General features: G+C 39.9%; 2 protein-coding genes across 3 annotated transcripts; one reads left to right on the top strand and one right to left on the bottom strand.

The window, feature by feature from the left end:
• Window positions 1–6,247: 6,247 nt before the first annotated feature.
• On the bottom strand, window positions 6,248–7,162 carry LOC147531678 (uncharacterized). Its single transcript, XM_086649796.1, has one exon. The coding sequence runs from the start codon at window positions 7,160–7,162 to the stop codon at window positions 6,248–6,250; it is 915 nt and encodes a 304-aa protein (XP_086505922.1).
• A 6,026-nt stretch (window positions 7,163–13,188) lies between these two features.
• LOC147531677 (uncharacterized) lies at window positions 13,189–17,376 on the top strand. 2 transcript variants are annotated; one of them, XM_086647731.1, is made up of 2 exons: window positions 13,189–13,588; window positions 17,243–17,376. In XM_086647731.1, exon 1 carries the CDS (start codon window positions 13,287–13,289, stop codon window positions 13,557–13,559), a length of 273 nt encoding a protein of 90 aa, XP_086503857.1. In that variant the 5' UTR covers window positions 13,189–13,286; the 3' UTR covers window positions 13,560–13,588; window positions 17,243–17,376. The 2 variants fall into 2 exon arrangements, with proteins under 2 accessions (XP_086503857.1, XP_086503856.1); XM_086647730.1 differs by having other exon boundaries at window positions 13,192–13,588; window positions 17,283–17,376.
• Window positions 17,377–20,873: the final 3,497 nt, after the last annotated feature.

The raw sequence follows: 20,873 nt of genomic DNA, 5'->3' as shown, positions 1-20,873 counted from the left end.
CACTGGACTTGACAGAAAAGATCTTATCAAAAGCATAGAGACTAACCTTTTCACCCTGTTGAAGACAGAGGAAATAGAACGCCATGATGGTCATCACAGCATTAAGGCTCAATTGAAAGAGTTTAAGTCCATAATGGTTAAGTAATTCAACAAGGAAAATCGGGAAGGGAAACACCAAACCCAGGTTAAAGAAAACTTCATAAACGCCAACACGACGATTATCAGTAAAGCAAATCCTATCTTTAGGAGAAGGAAGAAGGAGTTCAATGGAGGTCGGAATCTTACGATCGGCCCAAAGAATCTCAACGTCTTGTTGAGTCATCCGGCTAGGAGAGCGCATCTGGCCAGAAAAGTCAGCGTTGGAGGAAGGAGCAACCATGTACAGAAGAAAAATAGGAAAAAAGAAATGAAGCAAGAAGATAAAAGTTAGATCTGCAGGAAAGAGGAGAGAAAGTAAGATCAAAAGTTGGGGTATTTAAAGGAGGGATTTCCTAGATCACAAAAAGAAAAGCGCAGAATCCGCGCAAAGGCAGAACGCCCAATGGAATACAGACACGTAGCAACAGGCACCGGGTATCAAGAAGGCCCCTTTACCTCCCTAAACTACTAACGGCTCAAGTAACGGCAGAACCAAAGGAGTAATTAACAAAACAATAAGAGGCACACTAACTTCTTCAATCGCGAAATGCCACATGTTCACGCATGATACCGAAACTGCCGTGCGCAGTCACCCAAAAGATCAATGCCGAAATTGTGTGATTAGAAGATCAATTATGTGATGTCACAGAATCACGCATGAAAAGAAAATTAATTGCTTGAGCAGAAGTTGAAACGTGTCTCGGGAAAACTAACCACGCGTCCATCAGTCCAAGTCAATTAAAACTTAAATCAGTTCTGGCAAAATACAACCCTAGAAAAAGAGGTTTTAACATCAGCAGTCTCTACCAGCTCGGTACAAACTAGCTCAGGAACATGCAGCTCTGGAAAACCAAAAGAAAGACCGAGCTTCGCGAAACAGCTCTGGTCTAGGTAAAATCCTTGACTTTGGAGTCTTCAATGTTTAAAACACACGAGTTACTTCTACTCCTTAGTCTCATTACTTTCGACTAAGGAGTGGCGGGACTCATGATGATGCATAAATTGTTCAGACGTTGACTAACGTCTGAAGAGTGAAGATCAGACCCGAAGTCTACCGGGTCAAACCGGCTTAAGGCAGCAGGACCGCTGAGCTCCTGATGGTCCATCAAATATTCCCCTAACTGGGAAGTCGGCCAGAAGCAACCAGCCCTGCAAGACGCTCTTGGCATGGACAGATTAGCCCTGGGGTCTTCAAAGGAGTGTAGGGGGGTCCACACAGGTTCGGCCAGTGTCTTACGCCCAGAACTAAGGAGGCAGCAGCGCCAAGCGACCTACCGACTTAATCCCGAAACTTCTCGAAAGATCTCAGTCGGTCACACATCTCGTAGTGTTTAAACCAGTTAAACTTCACATATCTAAAAGGAGGAAACTTACTTCTAGATTTTATCACACCAGCAAGATATCTACGGAAGATCCTGGAACTTAGGAACTTTCACTTATCAAAGATCCGGGATAGACTGTAAGAGAAACCCTAGATACTCAAGGGAGGAAACTTTCCCTTCAGATTGACGGCAACCGCCTTTAATCACAGTCGGCCTAACATCGCCTATAAAAGGCCCCCCACATCATCATTCACAGGACACGATCTCTTTACCCTAAAAATGACCACAAGAAACTCAGAGTTCTCATAACTCACCCCCCAAAAGGATCAATCAATATTCATTCTTTTACTACAAAGATCACCCCGACTGGCTTGAGCGTCGGAGCGATTTTCGAATCCTTTGCAGGTCCCCCCCCTTGGGAACAGACAAACAGGAACAAGGAGCAAGGAGCTAGAGTTAAAAACTGAAGCAAGGAGCAGGAGTCAAGAGCTGGAATAAAGAGAAGAGCTGGAAGCAGAAATACGAGATTAATCAACCCTCAACTTAACGGAGGATTCATACATAACAGAGGTTGTCATGCATCAACTCCATTTTTCATGCTGATAAGACGGAAAACCATTTTTTGACATCAACACTTTCGACTAAGGAGTGGCGGGACTCATGATGACACATAAAATGTCCAGACATTGAGTAACGTCTGAAGAGTCAAGATCAGAACTGAAGTCCATTGGGTCAACCCGGCTTAAGGTAGCAGGACAGCTGAATCCTTGACGATCCATTACATATTCCCCTAATTGGGAGGTTGGCTAGAGGAAACCAGCCCTGTAACGCCCTCGGCATGTACGGATCAACCCTGGGGTTTCTAAAGGAATTAGGCGGGTCCACGTAGGTTCGGTTGATGTCTTACGCCCAGAACTGGGGAGGCAAAAGCGCACAAGCAACCTAAATCCTGAAATATCTACAGAGATCTCAGTCGGTTACAGATCTCAAAGTGTTTAAGCAAGTATGGACTTCACGCGTCTAAGGGAGTAAACTTCTCCCAGAAGATCTATCACATCTGCAGGATATCTATGGAAGATCCCTTGAACTTATGAACTTTCATCTATCCTGGATACGAGATAAACACAAAGAGAAAACTTCCCTCCACGGCAATCATCGCTGCCTCTTAAGCCTGTAAAAGAACCCCCACATCGTCCTTCATAGGACACGATAAAAAAAACCCTAGAAGGTCACCATTAACTATGAGTTCCCACAACTCACCCCCAAAAGGATCGATCAATACTCATTCTTTTACTGCAAAGAGCATCCTGACTGGCTTGAGCGTCGGGGCGGTTTTCGAACCCATTGCAGGTTTCCTCCCTTTGGGAATCGACGAACAGGAGCTTGAAGAGCAAGAAATGAGTTGGAATAGGAGTTGGAGCGAGGAGCAAAGAAGCAGTGAGCCAGAGCAGGAGCAGAGAAGCTGTGAGCCGGAGCTGGAAGCAGGAACACTCAGTGGAATCTAATGATGCACAAAATGTCCAGAAGTTGACTAACGTCTGAAGAGTCAAGATCAGACCTGAAGTCCATTGGGTCAACCCGGCTTAAGGTAGTAGGATAGTGGAATCTGATGATGCACAAAATGTCCAGAAGTTGACTAACGTCTGAAGAGTCAAAATCAGAGAGAAAAAGTTAGGGTTTAGCTTTAATGGAGGTTGAGTTCTAAATGGAGAAGATGATGATGGTCGCTATGGGGAACCCAGAATTTTGCTAAGGGGAGATCGGCTGCACCTTAAAGACTCATATTTTTCCGACGATCTTAGCCTCGAACCAAATCGAAAAAGGGGGATTCTCTCATCATTTTCTTTCCATTTCTTATTCAATCACCATGTTTAGCTAACTTTAGTGTGTCGATTATATGAGATGAAATGTGATGAATTCGTGATTATGTTTAATATGATTTGACGTTTTGATTATAATTTATGTTCATTTATTTCGATTATCGTTTTGATCGTATTTTCATGTGTCTTGTCAAGCACTTCACATAGTTAATTGATGAAACGAAGTATTCGATATCGATCGTAGTCTAAGTCATAATTTCATGTGTCTTGTCATGCACTTCACATAGTTGGGCGACTAGACAATACTTTCGATGACTCGGGATAAAACCGATTATGACGTTTGTTTGACTAAGTATGATCTCCGGATATACGTAGTGCTTATAGACATCACCTTAGGAGTCGAATATTGATTGTACCTCGACACGTTAAATCGGACCATAAATAGTAGTAATCCGGCAAAGCTAGGATCGATCGAAGGATAGGAAGGTAGTTTGGATATCGAAGGGTCTTATTCCTCGGTCTAGATATTAAAAGCTAACTTAGACTAAAAAGGAGAGAAACAAGGATAAAGGGGGGTTATGATATTGAATGAGTGATAAAAGAAAACAAATAAAACTAACTAAACAATATATGTAACGGGCGAGAGAGATTCGAGAGAAGAGTTCGGAGGAACAAGAGTCGGGAGACGGTAAGACTCGATTCGGGCAAACATAGATCGAGAGGGATACTTCGATCCACAAGATTGAAAGTAACAAACACTAAGTATCTACTCGCATGAAAATGTAATTAACTTCACCCACATTGACAATCCTAAGCATCATGTGTCTAACTAAGCATAATCGACCAAACGTCACTAAGCATCGACTATCAAACTTATACACACTATCTAATGAATTGCAAATGAACAAGTATGACACTAATAAGTATAATACGTCAAACTAAGTATAATCGATCAAAGGTTAGTAAGTATCGATTATCAAACTAAGTACGCATTATCAAACTTTGTATCAATAGACGATTAAGGTCAAGGCTTCTGATTTATAAAACTAGACGAAGTCAATTAAACTCACATGTAAACAAATCTTAAGTCATTCAGCACATTCAAATCATGCTTCCAAAATATCTGAAAACGAGAGCTAATGTGTCGAAGTCCGGGAATCCATAATGATAAATCTACAACTATTTATGGTCCGATTTAACATGTCGAGGTACAATCAATATTCGACTCCTAAGGTGATGTCTATAAGCACTAAGTATATCCGGAGATCATACTTAGTCAAACAAACGTCATAATCGGTTTTATCCCGAGTCATCGAAAGTATTGTCTAGTCGCCTAACTATGTGAAGTGCATGACAAGACACATGAAATTATGACTTAGACTACGATCGATATCGAATACTTCGTTTCATCTATTAACTATGCGAAGTGCTTGACAAGACACATGAAAATACGATCAAAACGATAATTGAAATAAATGAAAATCAATTATAATCAAAACGTCAAATCATATCAAACATATTCACAAATTCATCACATTTCATCTCATATAATCAACACACTAAAGTTACCTAAACATGGTGATTGAATAAGAAATGAAAAGAAAATGATGAGAGAATCCCCCTTTTTCGATGTGGTTCGAGGCTAAGATCGTTGGAAAATATGATTCTTTAAGGTGCAGCCGATCTCCCCTTAGCAAAATTCAAGGTTCCCCATAGCGACCATCATCATCTTCTCCATTTAGAACTCAACCTCCATTAAAGCTAAACCCTAGCTTTCTCTCTCTTGCAATCTTTAACCAAAATCAAATCAAACCACATGGTAGCTAGCCAAGGACATGGGGAGTAAAAGCCCTAAGGTTTCCGGCGAAGAAAGTGGTCGGAAACCTTAAAAAGAATCCAGCCAAGGATTGAAGAAACTCCGGCCACAACTATGAAATCCGGCCACATATGTGCTGTCCCGACCGGATGCACACTGTCACCGGCAGCGGCGCCAAAAACTTGATACCTTCGCTTGGGTGTGCAACCTTTTCGGGTGCATCAGCAATCTCTGTTATAAAAGAAGTTTTTTCTTGGTCTTCGAGGTGTATTAGAATTTGATTGTGCCCCGAAAAGGCATCCATGAAGCCAAGGAATTCATGGCCAGCAGTCGCATCTACTAACATATCTATGTGGGGCAGGGGAAAGGAGTCTTTCGGGCATGCCTTGTTCAGATCAGTGAAGTCAATGCACACCCTCCATTTCCCATTTTTCTTTTTTACGACTACGACGTTGGCTAACCAGTCAGGGTAATGGACTTCCCTAACAGACCCTATGTCTAGCAACTTTTCTACTTCTTCGTTTATTACCTTATCACGTTCAGGTGCAAACCTTCGCCTCTTTTGCCGAACAGGCGAGTGGTCTGGGTCGACTTGTAGCCTATGTGTTGTAATTGACGGGTCTATGCCTGTCATGTCAGCGTGTGACCAAGCAAAATAGTCGTGTTGTGAGGAAGTCTATCAGCTCTTTTCGAAGAACAAGACTCAAATTAGACACTACATGTACTTTATGGTCAGGGTAGTCTGGATGGATTTGTACTTCATCCAGCTCCTCTATGTTAGGTTAGTCAGGGTCAACACATGTGGCTGCTTAGTCTGTAATTGCTATAAAGGGGTCTTGGGAGATTTCATTGTATTTTTTATAACAATTACGGGAAGCCCCTTGGTCTCCTTTAATCTCCCAGACTCCCCAAGGTGACCGTACTACTTGATGGAATGTTGAAGGTACTACTCTCATTGCGTGGATCCATGGTCTGCCTAGGATCATGTTGTACGCCGACAGAGAGTCCAGCACCACGAATGTGGTCGGCAAGTTGAGTCCTCCAGCATAGACAGGTAGAGATACTTCCCCCAAGGTCTGCTTCTGTTCACCACTAAAGCCAATGAGTACGGTCGACCGATGACATATGCTTGTCTCGTCTAAGTCCATACCCTATAAAGCATGTAGAAACAGTACATTAGCGGATGATCCATTATCAATTAAAATTCTCTTTACCAGAACGTTAGCAATTGTAAGAGATAGGACGAGAGCGTCATGGTGAGGGTTGACGAGCCTTGTGACTTCATTGTCTACGAAGCTGATGATCTGATCAGTACAAGCTGGTGATGGACCATCGGTTGAGTGTGTTGCGGGGTTATGAGTTATCCTTGGGCTCCTCTTGGCGACTGAATGGCTGACTCCGCTTACTTCCGAACCTCTAGTGATCATCGAGCATGTCCTTGTTGGGATTGGCAGCTTTGGCTCCTTCATTTGTTCGTCCCTAAGTGTTAGCGTCTTTTTTCCTTTGTCTGTTAACAAGTCTGTGAGGTGCCCTCTTTTCAACAACTCTGCCACCTCCAACCTCAGGGCTATACAATCTCTAGTGGTATGTCGGTGATCTGAATGAAATTCACACCACTTGGAGTTGTCCTTTTTGTCGCTTGGAGCTTTGGTCTTACCTGACCACCTCACGGTATTGCCCATACCTTTCATCACGGACACTACCTCGTTGGGTTCAACATTGAGGTTGTACTCTAGGACTCTAGCCCTGGGAAGAGCATGGACCTTCTCCTCAGATCGTCTGGATGGAAGATCTAGATGTCTCATGTTCTCCTTCAGATTCGGCTGTTTTGGTGGGTATGGGTCCATGTTGCCTCGATGTTCTGGCCTCCGATCAGGTCTCTTGGATCGTCGATCGCTAGGCTGACCGTCGTAGGAATATCCTTTGCTTCGGTGGGTTTTGTCTTCTTCCCAACTTATCTCCAACCAAGCTCTGGATAGTACGTCATCAAGGGTCGTACAGTTGAACTTGGTCAGCTCTTTGTACAACTCTCCACCATGTAAGAGCCCCTTCCTGAAGGCATCCATAGCAGTCTCGGTGTTGCAGTATGGGGTAGACACTTTTTCCCGTTGAATCTTCCCACGTACTCTCTAAGAGGTTCGCCTCTCCTCTGTTGTATTCTGTATAAGTTGCCAGACAACTTTTCTATCTTCTTGCTACTGGCGAACTTCTCAACAAAGGTATCAGTTAGCTGTGTGAAAGATGAAATACAGTTGTTAGGAAGATTAGTGTACCACTACAGGGCTGGGCCAACGAGGCTTGAGCCGAAGCTCTTACGCATGCAGGCCTCTCTTAAGTCTCTTGGTATAGCAGCTGTAAACATACGTTGCTTGTAAGATGCAATGTGGTCAGTTGTGTCAGATGTACCATCGTACATCTTCATATTTGGGAAGGAAAACTTTCTGGGCATTTTAACGAGAGTTATGGCATCTACGAATGGTGAATCGACATAACTTTAGGAGACTCTTTTTAAATGGAGTAGGAACCCCAGGTATGCGTGTAAGTAACGCATCTAGGTCTGCTAGCCTTTTAGCCACGCTCTGCTCTAGAGAATTATCTCTAGGGAGTACGAGTGTGTAGGGATGTAAGTCCGATTAGCATGCAACATAGGAATAGTAAGTAAGTGAGGAAGAGCGGAGGAGTGAGGTGCAGCCGTGATCTGCGTTGTTGGATGTTGGTTGTCATCCAGGTCTGGTTGAGTGACTGGTCGGCTTGAGGTACCGCCCACTTCCGTCCTGGCTGACTTCTCCGGAGCTGTTGAGTGGAGGATTGGTTGGTTCGCCATGCCCCTGCTTCGGTGGTCCTTTCGTCCCGTTCTTCGGGAATCAACTCTGTCTGCCTAGGAGCAACTGGTATTCGAAGTGGTACGGCTACAGGTGAAGGAAGAAATATGCTCTTGACATGCTACAAAGCACTGGCATGTTGGAAAGGACAACTCCGTGATTTTTTCCTACAATAATTGATTTTCGCCTCTGACCAGAATGTTCACCTCTTCTAAGGTTTTGTATCGTTGCGTGTTCTCATGCATTTGAGTTGTTAGCATTGCAAGTTGAGATGTTACGTCGAGTGGAGTGTTAGTCATCTCTTGTGCCATCGGGACAAACTCAGTAATTAGTTGTTGAGCCCCTCCTTCTAGCGTCAAACTATGAGGGTAGGAAATCGCGGGTCAAGAAGTCAGTTGGAGCGGGTCGTTGTTCGGACGTCGAACCTCTACCTGTTAATATTTTTGCGGGCACCGACGACGTCTTTGGGCTTAACCTATGACAAAAGAGACAAGAACACACGTGACCGTAAGTCCCTTGGGACACCGGGATGGTGTCAGCCTAAGAGGGCTCCGACGGTCAAGTCAGTAGGTTTGCAAGAGAAGTAATCGAGGCGTAAGTGATATCCTTGGAAATATTACCCTTGGTTGGGTAATGGTCGGAGTTTAGCCTAGGCTCGTAGAGTGGTCGGAGCTCGCTCTCTACGGATTGACTGACTTGTTGGAGAAAGGGTGTGTCATAGTACTCCTCGTTGATGAGACAACCCTGTTGAGATAAAGTAGTTTGCTTACTTTGTTAGGAGGGAGAAAGACGGGTCGTCCTCCCTTTTTGAGTGGTCGTCAAGATAGATAAAGATAGGTCGTCCTCCGTTGAATGTAGGTCGACATCCTTTGATGAGTAGTCATAGGAGAGATAAAGATAGGTCGTTCTCCTTTGAATGTAGGTCGACCTCCTTTGATGAGTAGTCGTAGGAGAGATAAAAATAGGTCGTCCTCCTTTGAATGTAGGTCGACCTCCTTTGATGAGTGGTCGATAGAAGAGCGAAATATGTGTCGACCTCCTTTAGATCAGTCTGGTTGATTGGATATTTGATTAGTCGATCACAGAGAAGGAATAGGACGATGATAGTGGTGGAAGTGTCGTAGACACCTGGTTGATTCCTTTGTATGAGAGAGAAAGTGGTGATAAGTATTCGATGATCGATGATGATCGAGTGTTTTAGTGTGAAGTTAGATGACTAGTAGTCGATGTATTCACTCAAAATCAGATGATTTTGGAGTGTTTGAGAGCGATGTCAGTGCAATATGAGGTATGTTTGGCGATGACCAGATGGATTACATCGTTCTTGGTTGATTCCTTTGTATGAGAGAGAAAGTGGTGATAAGTATTCGATGATCGATGATGATCGAGTGTTTTAGTGTGAAGTTAGATGACTAGTAGTCGATGTATTCACTCAGAATCAAATGATTTTGGAGTGTTTGAGAGCGATGTCAGTGGAATATGAGGTATGTTTGGCGATGACCAGATGGATTACATCGTTCTTGGTTCCGTCCTTTTATAGTGTCTTGGGTCGACTGTTACCCAGTGATGAGTTGTCATCTCTAATGGTGGTAACGCATGGGCTGTCACCATTAACGTGCATTTCGAAACCCCTTAACGGATATATCCGGTATATTGTCATATTGAATGACTATAACGTCTCTCCAACGGACATACGGCAGGAGGTCTTTTGAGAATTTTGAGGGCGGACCTCTTTATCCAGGGTTGGATGTGCTTCCGTACTTAGGTTTGCCAAGAACGCGAGGGCAGACCTCTTCTTTAAGGGCTGGAAGTGCTTACATATTTCAGCCTGGTAAGGAGGCGAGGGCAGACCTCTTCCTCCAGGGCTGGTAGTGCTTCTTTACTTTGGCGTTGCTTAGGAGTACCCGAAGGTAAATAGGTCGGGCCCATTAGCCAATAGTTCATGAGCATGGTCACCGAGTAAGCCCATTAATTGTGAATTTCTTGGGGCACTCCTAGTGACGTATTTTGGCCCATATAGAGATTATGACAACCTATGAGGTATGTCCTCAGCTAAGGCAACCCTGGTGAGGTTAGCCTCGTTGAGGGGTATGTATTGTAAATAAAGTAGGAACCCTTAGGGGTCTGACCTTGTAAATAATCACGTGGGTGATGTGGGAAGGATATGACCTCTAGGAGAGATAAAATAAGCAAACCTTTGTAGATAAAGTAGATGAACCCTTGATCATGTGGTTGTCAGGTGAGAGAAATTAGCCTGCTTCCTCAAGGTCTCGTGCTTGATAAGGTCCTGTATTTGATAAGATCTTATACTTGGTAAGATCCTGTACCTTGGTGAATGTACCTGATATACCTTGATGAATGTACTTGATAAGGTCCAGTACCTTCTAGGGGCAACACTTGACAATGTCATGTACTTGGACGAGAGAAATGAAGCTAGACTATATGATAAAGCGGAATAGATGTTTTTGTCGATGATTCGATGCCCGGGTGTTTTAGTCGGAAGGTGGATGATAATGCTGAAGGAGATGTCCTTCGACCAAAGATGTAAAGCGAGAAATTTGTCGGATAGGACAATTGATGAAGAAGATCATCAAGTTCGGACGATTTAGGGGTCGTAGTGTTTAGCTAGAAACCAACTACGGTCGTCGAATTACGAAGTAATTCGACGCTAACTTCGACCATATCCTACATCGGGTTACACATAAGAATGTCTATATGATTGGATGATATGACTAGTGGGATGAGACATATAATCATGGGAGAGTCCCAAAAAAAATGTCTCATAGGTCTAAAAGAAGTATAGGCAAAGATAACACAAAAGACCCAAAAGAAGGGTATTTGGGTCGTGCACCATAGGAGGTGATTTGGGGCCTAAAAGGGCACGGCCAAGCTTGGCCGTGTGGCCATATAGGGGCTGGCCATATCTACTCAAGATGGGCTTGATATGGCCGACCAATGATAAGGAAACCAAGAAATAGAAACTAGTTTCTATTTTTGAGTATTTCCTTAATCTTATTCAAAAGGGACTTTTAGGAAACCTTATTAGGGTTGGACTCTAACTAGGAGTCTATATAATGTCTCTTAGGGACTTGAATAAGTGTGAAATTTCTAAAGAAGCATTCAACCTCTACAACATTAAGCAGAGAGAGATAATTTCCAAGCTATCTAACTAGTCAATTAAGAAGAAGGAGTTCTTCATATCAAACCACCATTGGAGTTCTAGTTATCTACAAGGTGGGAGATCAAATTGATCATTCGAGTGTCTTGAGTAGATGAGCAACACTTGGAGCTCTTAGTCTTCACATTCGATTGGAAAGGTTCGAGGAAAAATTTAGCGATTAAGGTAATCATAAACTCTTAGTTAATTATTAGCTTATGCATGTGATTCTGAGAATACTAGTGTTAGACATTAGATGTTTGAGATTCCTCTTAAAACACTAGAAGTCACAATAACCCAACAAATGCTAAACCAGTACCCGATGTGTTTGCCGATTATCTGATGATCTTCTCGATAATTCCTCTTCCTGTATCGTCCTTGGTTCAGTCATTTTACAGTGTGTTGGGTTGATCATTACCTAATGATGATTTGTTTCTTTAATTGTGGTAACGCGTGGGCAGTCACCATAAATACAGACATCGTAACCCCTTAACGGGTATATCCGAGGTATTGTCATCTTGAATGACTGTAATGTTTCCTCACGGGATACACTGTGGGAGGTCCGATGAAGAGGTGATGACTGGCTTCCTTATCCAGGACTGAAAGTGCTTGGCGTATCTTGACGTTGCTTCGGGGTGCCCGAAGATAAATGGTTCGGGCCCATTAGGCATTAACTCATGGACTTGCTCACCGTGTAAGCCCATTAATCATGGATTTCTGGTGGCGGTCCTGGTGACGTATTTTGGCCCATACAAGCAATAATGGCAGAAAATAAATGGCTTGAAGCACGGAGCCCACCTAAAAGTACAGTTTTGAATTTATTTCCCATCTCATGTTTTATTTTGGTCTTACAGTGTTTATTGATTTAGGAGTGGATATATGACTAATTACTCCCCTTATTTTTGGACCTTAGACTAAAAAATTCATAGAAAAATTAAGTCAATTTTCTCATTAGATAGAAAAACTAAAAATTCGACTACGATCTACGTTAGTTGTTAGAAGGCATTGATATATTATGAAGATGTAATAAGCACGATAACCGCCTAATTTAAATCAAGAATGAAAGAGGCCTAAAGCCCAACAACAAAGAGGCCTAAAACCCGACAAATTATTACATTATTTATAGCCTAAATTGTATAGGGTAAATTTTGATGGCAAAGTGCTTCCATCGAGACTCGATACCACGACCTCACGAGCTTAAGAGGGGTGTCCAATCACTGCACCATAGGCTCGTGGACCATTTTGACATATGTAGCGATTTAAAGATTAAGGTCATTTGGCCAAACTCATCTCAGTCTCTCGTAAAAAAAAAAGGCCGCGACTTTGGGGAATAAAGAAAATTCTCCGGAGAATAAAGACTTTTCTTAAAATTAGTCAAATAAGATTGACTTTTATGTTTCTTTTTATTGCTAAGGGGCTTCTAATTTTGGGAGTTCAAAACAAAACAAATTTTAGAAGGTTACTCCATCTCACCACCTCTCTCTACCACCTCATCTTCTCGCCACCTCATCATCTTCTCCGGCGAAGGTCGCCGCCCGGCGACCTTCAAACATAAAAAAAATTTCTTTTTTCCTCTCTTCTTTCTCTCTCTAACATTTTTTTTTTCAAAATCCCTCCTCTCTCTAGATCTGGTGAACTAGATCTGGTTCACCAGATCTAGATGGTCTGTGAACAGACCTTCAAAGGTCTGATTGAAGGTCTGTTCACAGACCATCTAGATCTGGTGAACCAGATCTGGTTCACTAGATCTAGAGAGAGAGAGAAGAGGGATTTTGAAAAAAAATTTAGAGAGAGAAAGAGGAGTGAGGAAAAAGATAATTTTTTTTTTTACGTTTGAAGGTCGCCGGCCGGAATATTAGCCGGTCGACGACCTTCGCCGGAGAAGACGATGAGGTGGCGAGAAGGTTAGGTGGCAGAGAGAGGTGATGAGATGGAGGAGAACTTTCAAAAAAATGTATTCTGTTTTCCCCATTTATTCTCCGGAGAACTTTAAAAAAAATCTGGATTCCCTCGAGAATTTATTCCCCAGATAATTTCTTTATTCCCCTAAGCGGCGGCAAAAAAAAAATCATCTCACTAAAAGGTCATTTGACGCAATTTACTAGTGATTTATGATCGAAGTTGGACCTATTTCCTTCGCGACATTAAAAAACTAGGGTTAGAGGTTTGTAAACATCTCCAGATCTCCCTTTCTCTCCGTACGAAATCCTAATGGCGATGAGAACTTTCTTCAACGAGATCAAAGGACTCAAAGTGAAGGATCTTCCTTCGCACTTGAAGCCAATGTTCACTGTTGATTACGTAAAGAAGACGATCAGCAGAGGCATGGATAATTACCATGCTAAGTACATCATGACCAGTTCAATTGATCCTCTCTACCATGTTTGCTTTGGTGGAATGATCTTCTCTTACCTTGTTGCTCTTCCTGAGGAGCGTCGCCATCTCGCTCACCAGCAGCACGCTAAAGAACATGGCGGCCATTAATGGACCTAATTGATCGTGTACCGTTTCAGGTACTATTATGTTTTTCATTTCATCTTGTCATCGTTTTGAACTTTGAAGCAATTTGTCTTCCAATTGTTAATCATTTAAATCGTCTTTGCCATAACAGTAATCTGTTCGATAATATTGTCAATGGATTTGTTTATGATTAGAGTGAGTTTTATATATTTATGGCAAATATCTAAATGAAATAACCAATACCTTAAAAATCTGAATTGAACGATAGATCTGATGAGGGAAGGTGCATCTTTTTATTTTGTTTATGCTGTTGTGAAGAAACATGATAACTTATATGAGGTCCACAACTGAAATGAATGATGAGTCTGACTGATGGTTGTCTCGTTGGAAGTTTACTTTTGTAATCAGGCTATCCGAAATGACCGAGTTCTGTGTTCATGTTGTATACTGGTAATTTGCTAGTTACCCCTAAAAGTTCTTACTTTTGTGTAGTCTTTTCCGTGGTGCAATGAGTTTCTCCGACTGGTAATACATGTATTCATTTTCTTTGTGACACTTAGTACTCAAAATGCTTGAGAACTCTGATTTGTCTTTGTCTCCTATTAATGTTTATTTGACGTTAGCAGAATGACCATGTTTTGTGTCCATAACGTGCATCTAATGAGGAGAAATGTATCTACCAAGGATAAATTACCAACATGAAGACTGATGAGTGAATTGAATTATTGAACTTCAGTTGGCTGAGCTGAAAAATTGTCGCTTAGATTGAGGACTCTAAGTAAGGTCAAGATGAGGGCCGTGTAGGACCATAGGTCTTAGGAGAATAATGTTAGTTAAAATACAGGGACACTGAATTTAATTCAGTTCAGTCTTTCAGGATTATGATTGTTGCTGGACATTCAAAATAGTTGAAAACGTGAAGCATGATGAAGAAAAAGTAGTTAAAATCTTCAAAGAAGAATTAGTTGAAATTGGGCAGTAATGATAATGACTGAATGAGTTCTAACTAAGTTGAAAGAGTGGGTATTAACATTGTTAGAGAAATATATACTGATTCTTTTTTACTATGTGATAGAATTTGCTGGTGCGAAATAAATTTTGTGATCCTTGGTATGGTATGTTTTGAACACTAGTAATTGATTAGTTACATCTGAAGAGAATTTCTTTTAGGGACGTTCAGACTTTAGAGTTATTTCATTTTTGTCATCTGATGTTTTTTCTAACAAAAGAATATATGTAGAATAAAAAGGAAATTTACACAAGCTTATACTACCAGTTTCTAAAAGTTGTATTGAGTATTTAATAATTTCAAATATTTTAGATTATTGTTCATATTTCAAGAAAGCAAAAGTCCATTTTTATGTTGTGTTTTGAGAAAGAAAAAGTTTGTACTTAGTTCTTCTCAAAACCGTATTTGGAATTTTTACTTATAACTTTGAAATTTATTTATTAAACTTTCAATTTTTTTATTTTTATTTTATTTCTAGTCATCTAGATACCTTTTGGTATCTTTAGAAATTATAACTAGAGGTTTCTAAAAGTTTAATAAGTATTTACTAATTTACAACGATATAAGACAAGTCTTCATATTCAATAGACAAAAACAACAATTAAATAAATTAATGTAGAAATATGTTAATCAGTCGAGTTATGACGAGCAAAGTTGACTCGGGACTGGGCCTGAGTCTTAGACTCAGCCAAGTCAGTCGAGTTACCCAGCTGAACCCTGGACTCGAGGACTCAGACAGGCTCGACCGAGTCCTGAGTTACTAGGCCAGGTGAACTGAGTTTAACAACTTAGGTGTTTGGTGTAGACTTGGATGTTAAACTTGATGCCTCGAGGTGTATGTTATTTTTTCAGTTGTCAGGCAACACAAAAATATTAGTTTGCTTTGTTAATAAAACACTTGCAACTTTATATTATGGAGTGAAGTAGAAAACCTATGTTATATTCTTAAATAATTGACATTCTTTTCCTTGCAAAAAGACAGTTTAAGGTTTTATAAGCATTAAGGCGTATGCGGCACTGCCTCGCCATGTAAAAGTACAACGCCGTGAGGTGTAAAAATGTATTTTAAAACATTGTTGGCTGAGTGCCCCAACCTATGGTTCAGCTGAGTAACTCGACAGAGTCTACGTCGACTCCCGAGTCATCTTGAGTCGCCAGCACTCGGCTACATTAGGCTGAGTTATATGTTTTCTGTTTGTCTTTTTTTAAAATGTGAACAATCATCTAAAATGTTGTACATTTTTAAATACCTATTAAATTCTTAGAAACCTCTACTAATAGTACCAAAAGGTATTTAGAAATATAAAAATTCATTTTAAAAAGTTTTAAAGTTATAAATAAGAATATAAAGTACAATTTTGAGAAGAAAAAGAAGGAAGTACTACTAATTTTGCATATAACCCGGACTTGGCAATGTCTTGGGCTTAACCCTTGGTTTATCCCGAGTCCGAGTTTAACAGCTTAGGGTATAGAGATCACTTCCTTTTTAAGGAACTGCAGGTAAATATTACTTTTCCTACTTTATTTCCCGTTACCAAGTGGTATAAAGAGAGCAATGTTGGAGTCAATGTATAAATAGTTGAAGATAGCGAAAGTAGAAAAAGAACTCACCTCTTTTTAAATAGAACTTGTTATTTTCTTTTAAAAAACCTTAAAACATCAAACACCTTCCACGACCACAACCACCATAAAATAAATAACTTATTTATTACAGTTCTCGTCTCATTTAAAACATTATGGTGCCTTAAGACATTGATGAAGCTTCATTAATTGATATTGCTAATCATTTACAGCCCCTATATTGCTTCATCAAATGGTGATTGAACTGCAGGAATATGTTTTCTTGGTTTTGGGGTCTGTTCCTCTATCTTCATTAATGATCTTTCATTAACGTCTTGAGGTATCATTAATCATTCGAATGACCCGACATTGGTAATAAATAAGATATTTATTTATTTTGCGGTGATTGTGATAATTCTTGTGGTAGTAGTAAAGGAGGGTGGCGATGGTGGTGGTGTTTGTGTTTTAAGGTATTCAAAGAATACGATGAAAATCAACTTCAAAGATTTTTTTGTAGTCCTAATGTCTTCTACATTTTATTTACTGATCCCTAGATTGCTTATACCAACTTCGTATAGGGAGATCAAGTTATTTCTACTTGAAGTCTTGCGCTCCTTATACTAGGAAATGATCCTCCTGCACCAAACACCTTTGACGTATGTAATTTATGTGGTTGGTCTGTTGAAATCTTCATTAGTTATTCTTTCTTGGCCTTGACTTTAGGTGGTAGAGATGGAGGTTTCTTCAGGTCTGCACATTCATGTGGAGATTTTGTGTGGATGTCTAATCTTGACGAAAGTTGACTTCGCGTAGAGTTCACCCTTTTTAGAACATGTAGATTTTCTTTAGCTTAAAGGAAACATTTTAGTCTTAAAGGATGATATAAATATTTTTTTTCATGAGATAGATGCTATAAATACTTGAAACTTGATATTAGATACTATCATACTAGTTAACTATTTCTATCTGTGCATGTTTGCGTTAATTTGTAATGAAGCTCTTATCTTATGCAAGCTGACAAGTAAATCTCTTAAATGCTATGTTTTATGTGTTTTTATACACCTTAATGGTACATATGCAAAGAATTTCTTGAATTGGATTAGCATTTACTTTACCCTAGTTGTTGTGGTAATTGCAGGACATCACATGATAAACCTTTTATCTTTTACAAAATGCAGGTCAGCCAGCTTAGTGTCAGTTGATCGGGGACGTCCATTTGTTTAGCGATGATTTCTGTTTGTTTCTTTTCTGAATAAGTTTGTGTATTTGGAAGTTCCATATTGATGTTTTTACCAGAGGTGGATAAAGTTTACCTAAAAATTAACATATCACTTCGATTTTAGTATCTCCTGCGGATATCTTTGGTTGCCCAACTTTTACTACCTGTGTATGGGTACAGTAGGTGATTTGTATTAAAAATTATGCTGTTTATTTGTCTGGCTCTTTATTTTACAATTTACATCATCCAATCTTCTCTCTCCACGTGTCTCCAGCTGTCGAAGTTCATTGTTTAAAAGACCGGGCAGAATTGACATAAATTCCTTTATGAAACATAGTGATTTTTTAGTTTGATTGAGTACCTTCCAGAATGAAGTCAAAAGAATTCCTGTAAGTTTGTGTAAGATTTTAGTGTATAGAAAAACTTATTATTTGTGGTAACATGGAACTTTGAAGTAAATAAGTTAATTTCTTAGCAATTAATTTCTTAAAAATGTTATCCGAATATTCTCAAGGAATGGAAAGACGTAGTATGCGAAACAACCCAATAAACCATGAGGAATTATAACATTATCATTCTCTTGAAAAAAAGAAAACAATTACACAAAGTGGGAAAACAAAAATAATTTCAATGAATTGTTATAATTCTTATTGGTTGGTTAAGACGTCTCTTCACTCTCTAGATGTACTTGAGACCTAGTAAGAATGTCCATATAAATTAGTGAAGCTCTCTGAAAACTTATTTCTTATGGGAGTGGCTCCTGGAAAATTTGAAGTCCTAATATTTCATATAACTTCCAAAGGAACCTCATATAATGATGAATTCAACCAACTTAACTACCTATATAGCCGAGGATTTCCTTTTCTTGTATTAAGATCCGGATCTGGTTCTCCCAGTGGAAAGAGTGTACATATTAGGAGATGTTAGTTATTCCTACATCAACATCATCGTACTATGACATTCAACTATTGCTAGAACGCATGGATCCGAGCTAAATACATTTTGTAAGCAACAAATAACTCGTATACTGGTTTACAAACTAATTGGTTGAGTGAAAAGTATCATGTGCTATTAGCAGATCCATCCATCACTTTGGAGTGGCATATGCATTTATTCACTAACGAGGATGTGTTTTGATTCTTAGTGGTAAGTTTTTCTCTTAATAACAAAATTTGAGTTCCGCTCTACGATTTACAGAGATATATACAAGTTATCACCAATCAAAGTAGATTTTTTTTTTTGAATTGTTCAGCGTGCCTCAAACCCAAAGTAGACTTCCCTGTGAGAAGGTCTTTGATAATCTCTAAAAACCATGTCGCCTATTGTGAAAATGTTTCCATAACATCTAAAGAATAGAAGGAAAAGAATAAATACCATTGTGGTTTTCTATCAATTTATTTGAAATCAGCTCTTATTTGAATAATCTGGCCATGTCTTGTTTTTTGTGAGAAATCGACTACGTTCTACGTTAGTCGTTACAAAGCATTGATACATCAAGAAGATATAATGAGCACGGTAACTGCCTAATTTAAACCATGATGAAAGAGGCCTAAAGCCTGACAAATTTATTATATTATTTACTTTATATATTGCCTAAATTACATGGGATAAATCTTGATGGCAAACTGCTTCTAACGGGACTCGATCCCACGACCTCATGGGCTTAAGATGAGTGCCCAACAGCTGTGGTGGGCATGCCTTCTTAGGAAGTGCATATTACACCACGATGCATAAATAAAGCCTCTAAAAGCACTTTTTTTTAACTGTGAAATATCATTAAGCAACAAGAGTATTATTACAATACATATTTACTAATAAGTAAGGAACATTTTTCCAAGTTTTCGATCTATTTTGCGTGCCCATTTTGCTAGCTTGTCAGCCTGGATATTCAGAGTTCTCTTTATGTGGTTGAATATGACGTTATCCAATCTCTTTTTGATTTCTCTGATTTTCTGGATGTGGATCTTCGCTTGCCATTGTATTTTGTGTCTCGGGTTCTTCAGGTGCTTCATGAGGTTGATATTGTCGCTTTCCAACAGGATTGATTTGTGATTGTTTTCCTCTACCCATAAGAGTCCATTCAGGATAGCGATAACTTCACTTTCCTCGATATTTCGAGCTCGTGTTGAAGTTACTTTTGCCTCCAAAAAATTTGATTGATCATTGTGTACTATCAGACTGGTGCCTATATTTGTGTTAATATTAGTAAAAGATGCATCAACATTAATTTTTAAGTATGGAGTCATAGGAGGTTGCCATTTTTCCTGACTAGCAGGGACAGGTTTTGTAAGAACTTTGTTGGTTTTAGGGAATGCCATAATCAAATTTATCACCGATCTAGTATTGTTAATTGAATGCTGGAAGCAATGATCGCATATAGTTTTCATATATGCCAAAGAATAGTAACAAAGTGGATGTCATTCAGAGTGCAACTGGTTTGGTTTTGGTCCTGCCAAGAGAAAATCTAATTTGCTAGAGATTCAATATTAGTCGATATGATATTAATGTAAAACCAAATATATTTTGCTAAGGGACAGTGTAAAAGTGCATGTCCAAAGGTTTCTATTTCGGAGCAATTGGGGCAATTGTAAGAGTTTCCTATATACTTACCTATACGGTCGCGATCTGGTAGAGCTTTTGTGCAAACTTTCCATATGAATAGTTGGATACGAGGAATCGTAGGAAGAGACCAAATAAAGTTTTAGTTGATAGTGAAGGGGCTTGAGGTTGATTATTGAGGCTGAGATGCTGGTACATGGATTTAGCAGAGAAGTTGCCAGATTCCGTAAAGGTCCATTTCATTTTATCAGGACCTTCGTTATGAAGGGGGATAGTATTGAGTAGGTTCATCAAAATTAGCACTGAGGATATCTTCATTCCAGTGGTCATTAATAATAAGTTGAGAAACATTGGTAAGATTCGAGTTGTTGGAGTTAAGAGTTGGGCTATTCGTGCCTGGGATCCAGTTGTCTGTCCAGATATTAATGTTGTCTCCTGTGTGCACTTCCCAAGAATGGTGGGATTTGGCAGGCCCGGGCATTAGAGTTGGCGAAGTATTTGGCTTTCAAGAATTGGACCCAGAGAGCTTCGGGGTCGGATTTGAGGCGCCAATTCAGTTTGCTGAGGAGGATTGTGTTATCCAGATGAGGATGGTTGATGCCCAACCCTCCTTGCTTTTTAGGAAGACAGATATAAGTCTTGGTGCATATACCTTTAGACTTTCCCCACCAGAAGGACTTCTGTAAAGTCGTTATACTTTTGCTTACGCCTTTCCGGATTGCAAAGCATTGCATCTGGTATCGGGGAACGGTCGAAGCTAAAATTGAAATGACAACTGTGCGGCCAGCTTGAGAAAGAAATGAGTGGTTCCATTTAGAGAGCTTGGATTTAATTTGCTCCAGAATGTTATTAAAGACTTTTGTTTTTTGAGCTCCGATAAAGAGTTGGGCTCCTAAGTATTTTTCAGAGGTAGAGACATATTTCACTTTGAGGGTTCGCATGATGATGCGCTTAAATTTAGGATGAGTGTTTTTAGAGTAGAAGATGTTGG

Source organism: Eschscholzia californica, unplaced genomic scaffold, assembly GCF_041429995.1.
Source record: "Eschscholzia californica isolate CP2 unplaced genomic scaffold, dmEscCali1.0.p SCAF_6, whole genome shotgun sequence".
NCBI classification, from domain to species: domain Eukaryota; kingdom Viridiplantae; phylum Streptophyta; class Magnoliopsida; order Ranunculales; family Papaveraceae; genus Eschscholzia; species Eschscholzia californica.
This window is presented reverse-complemented; position numbering and strand designations above follow the sequence as displayed.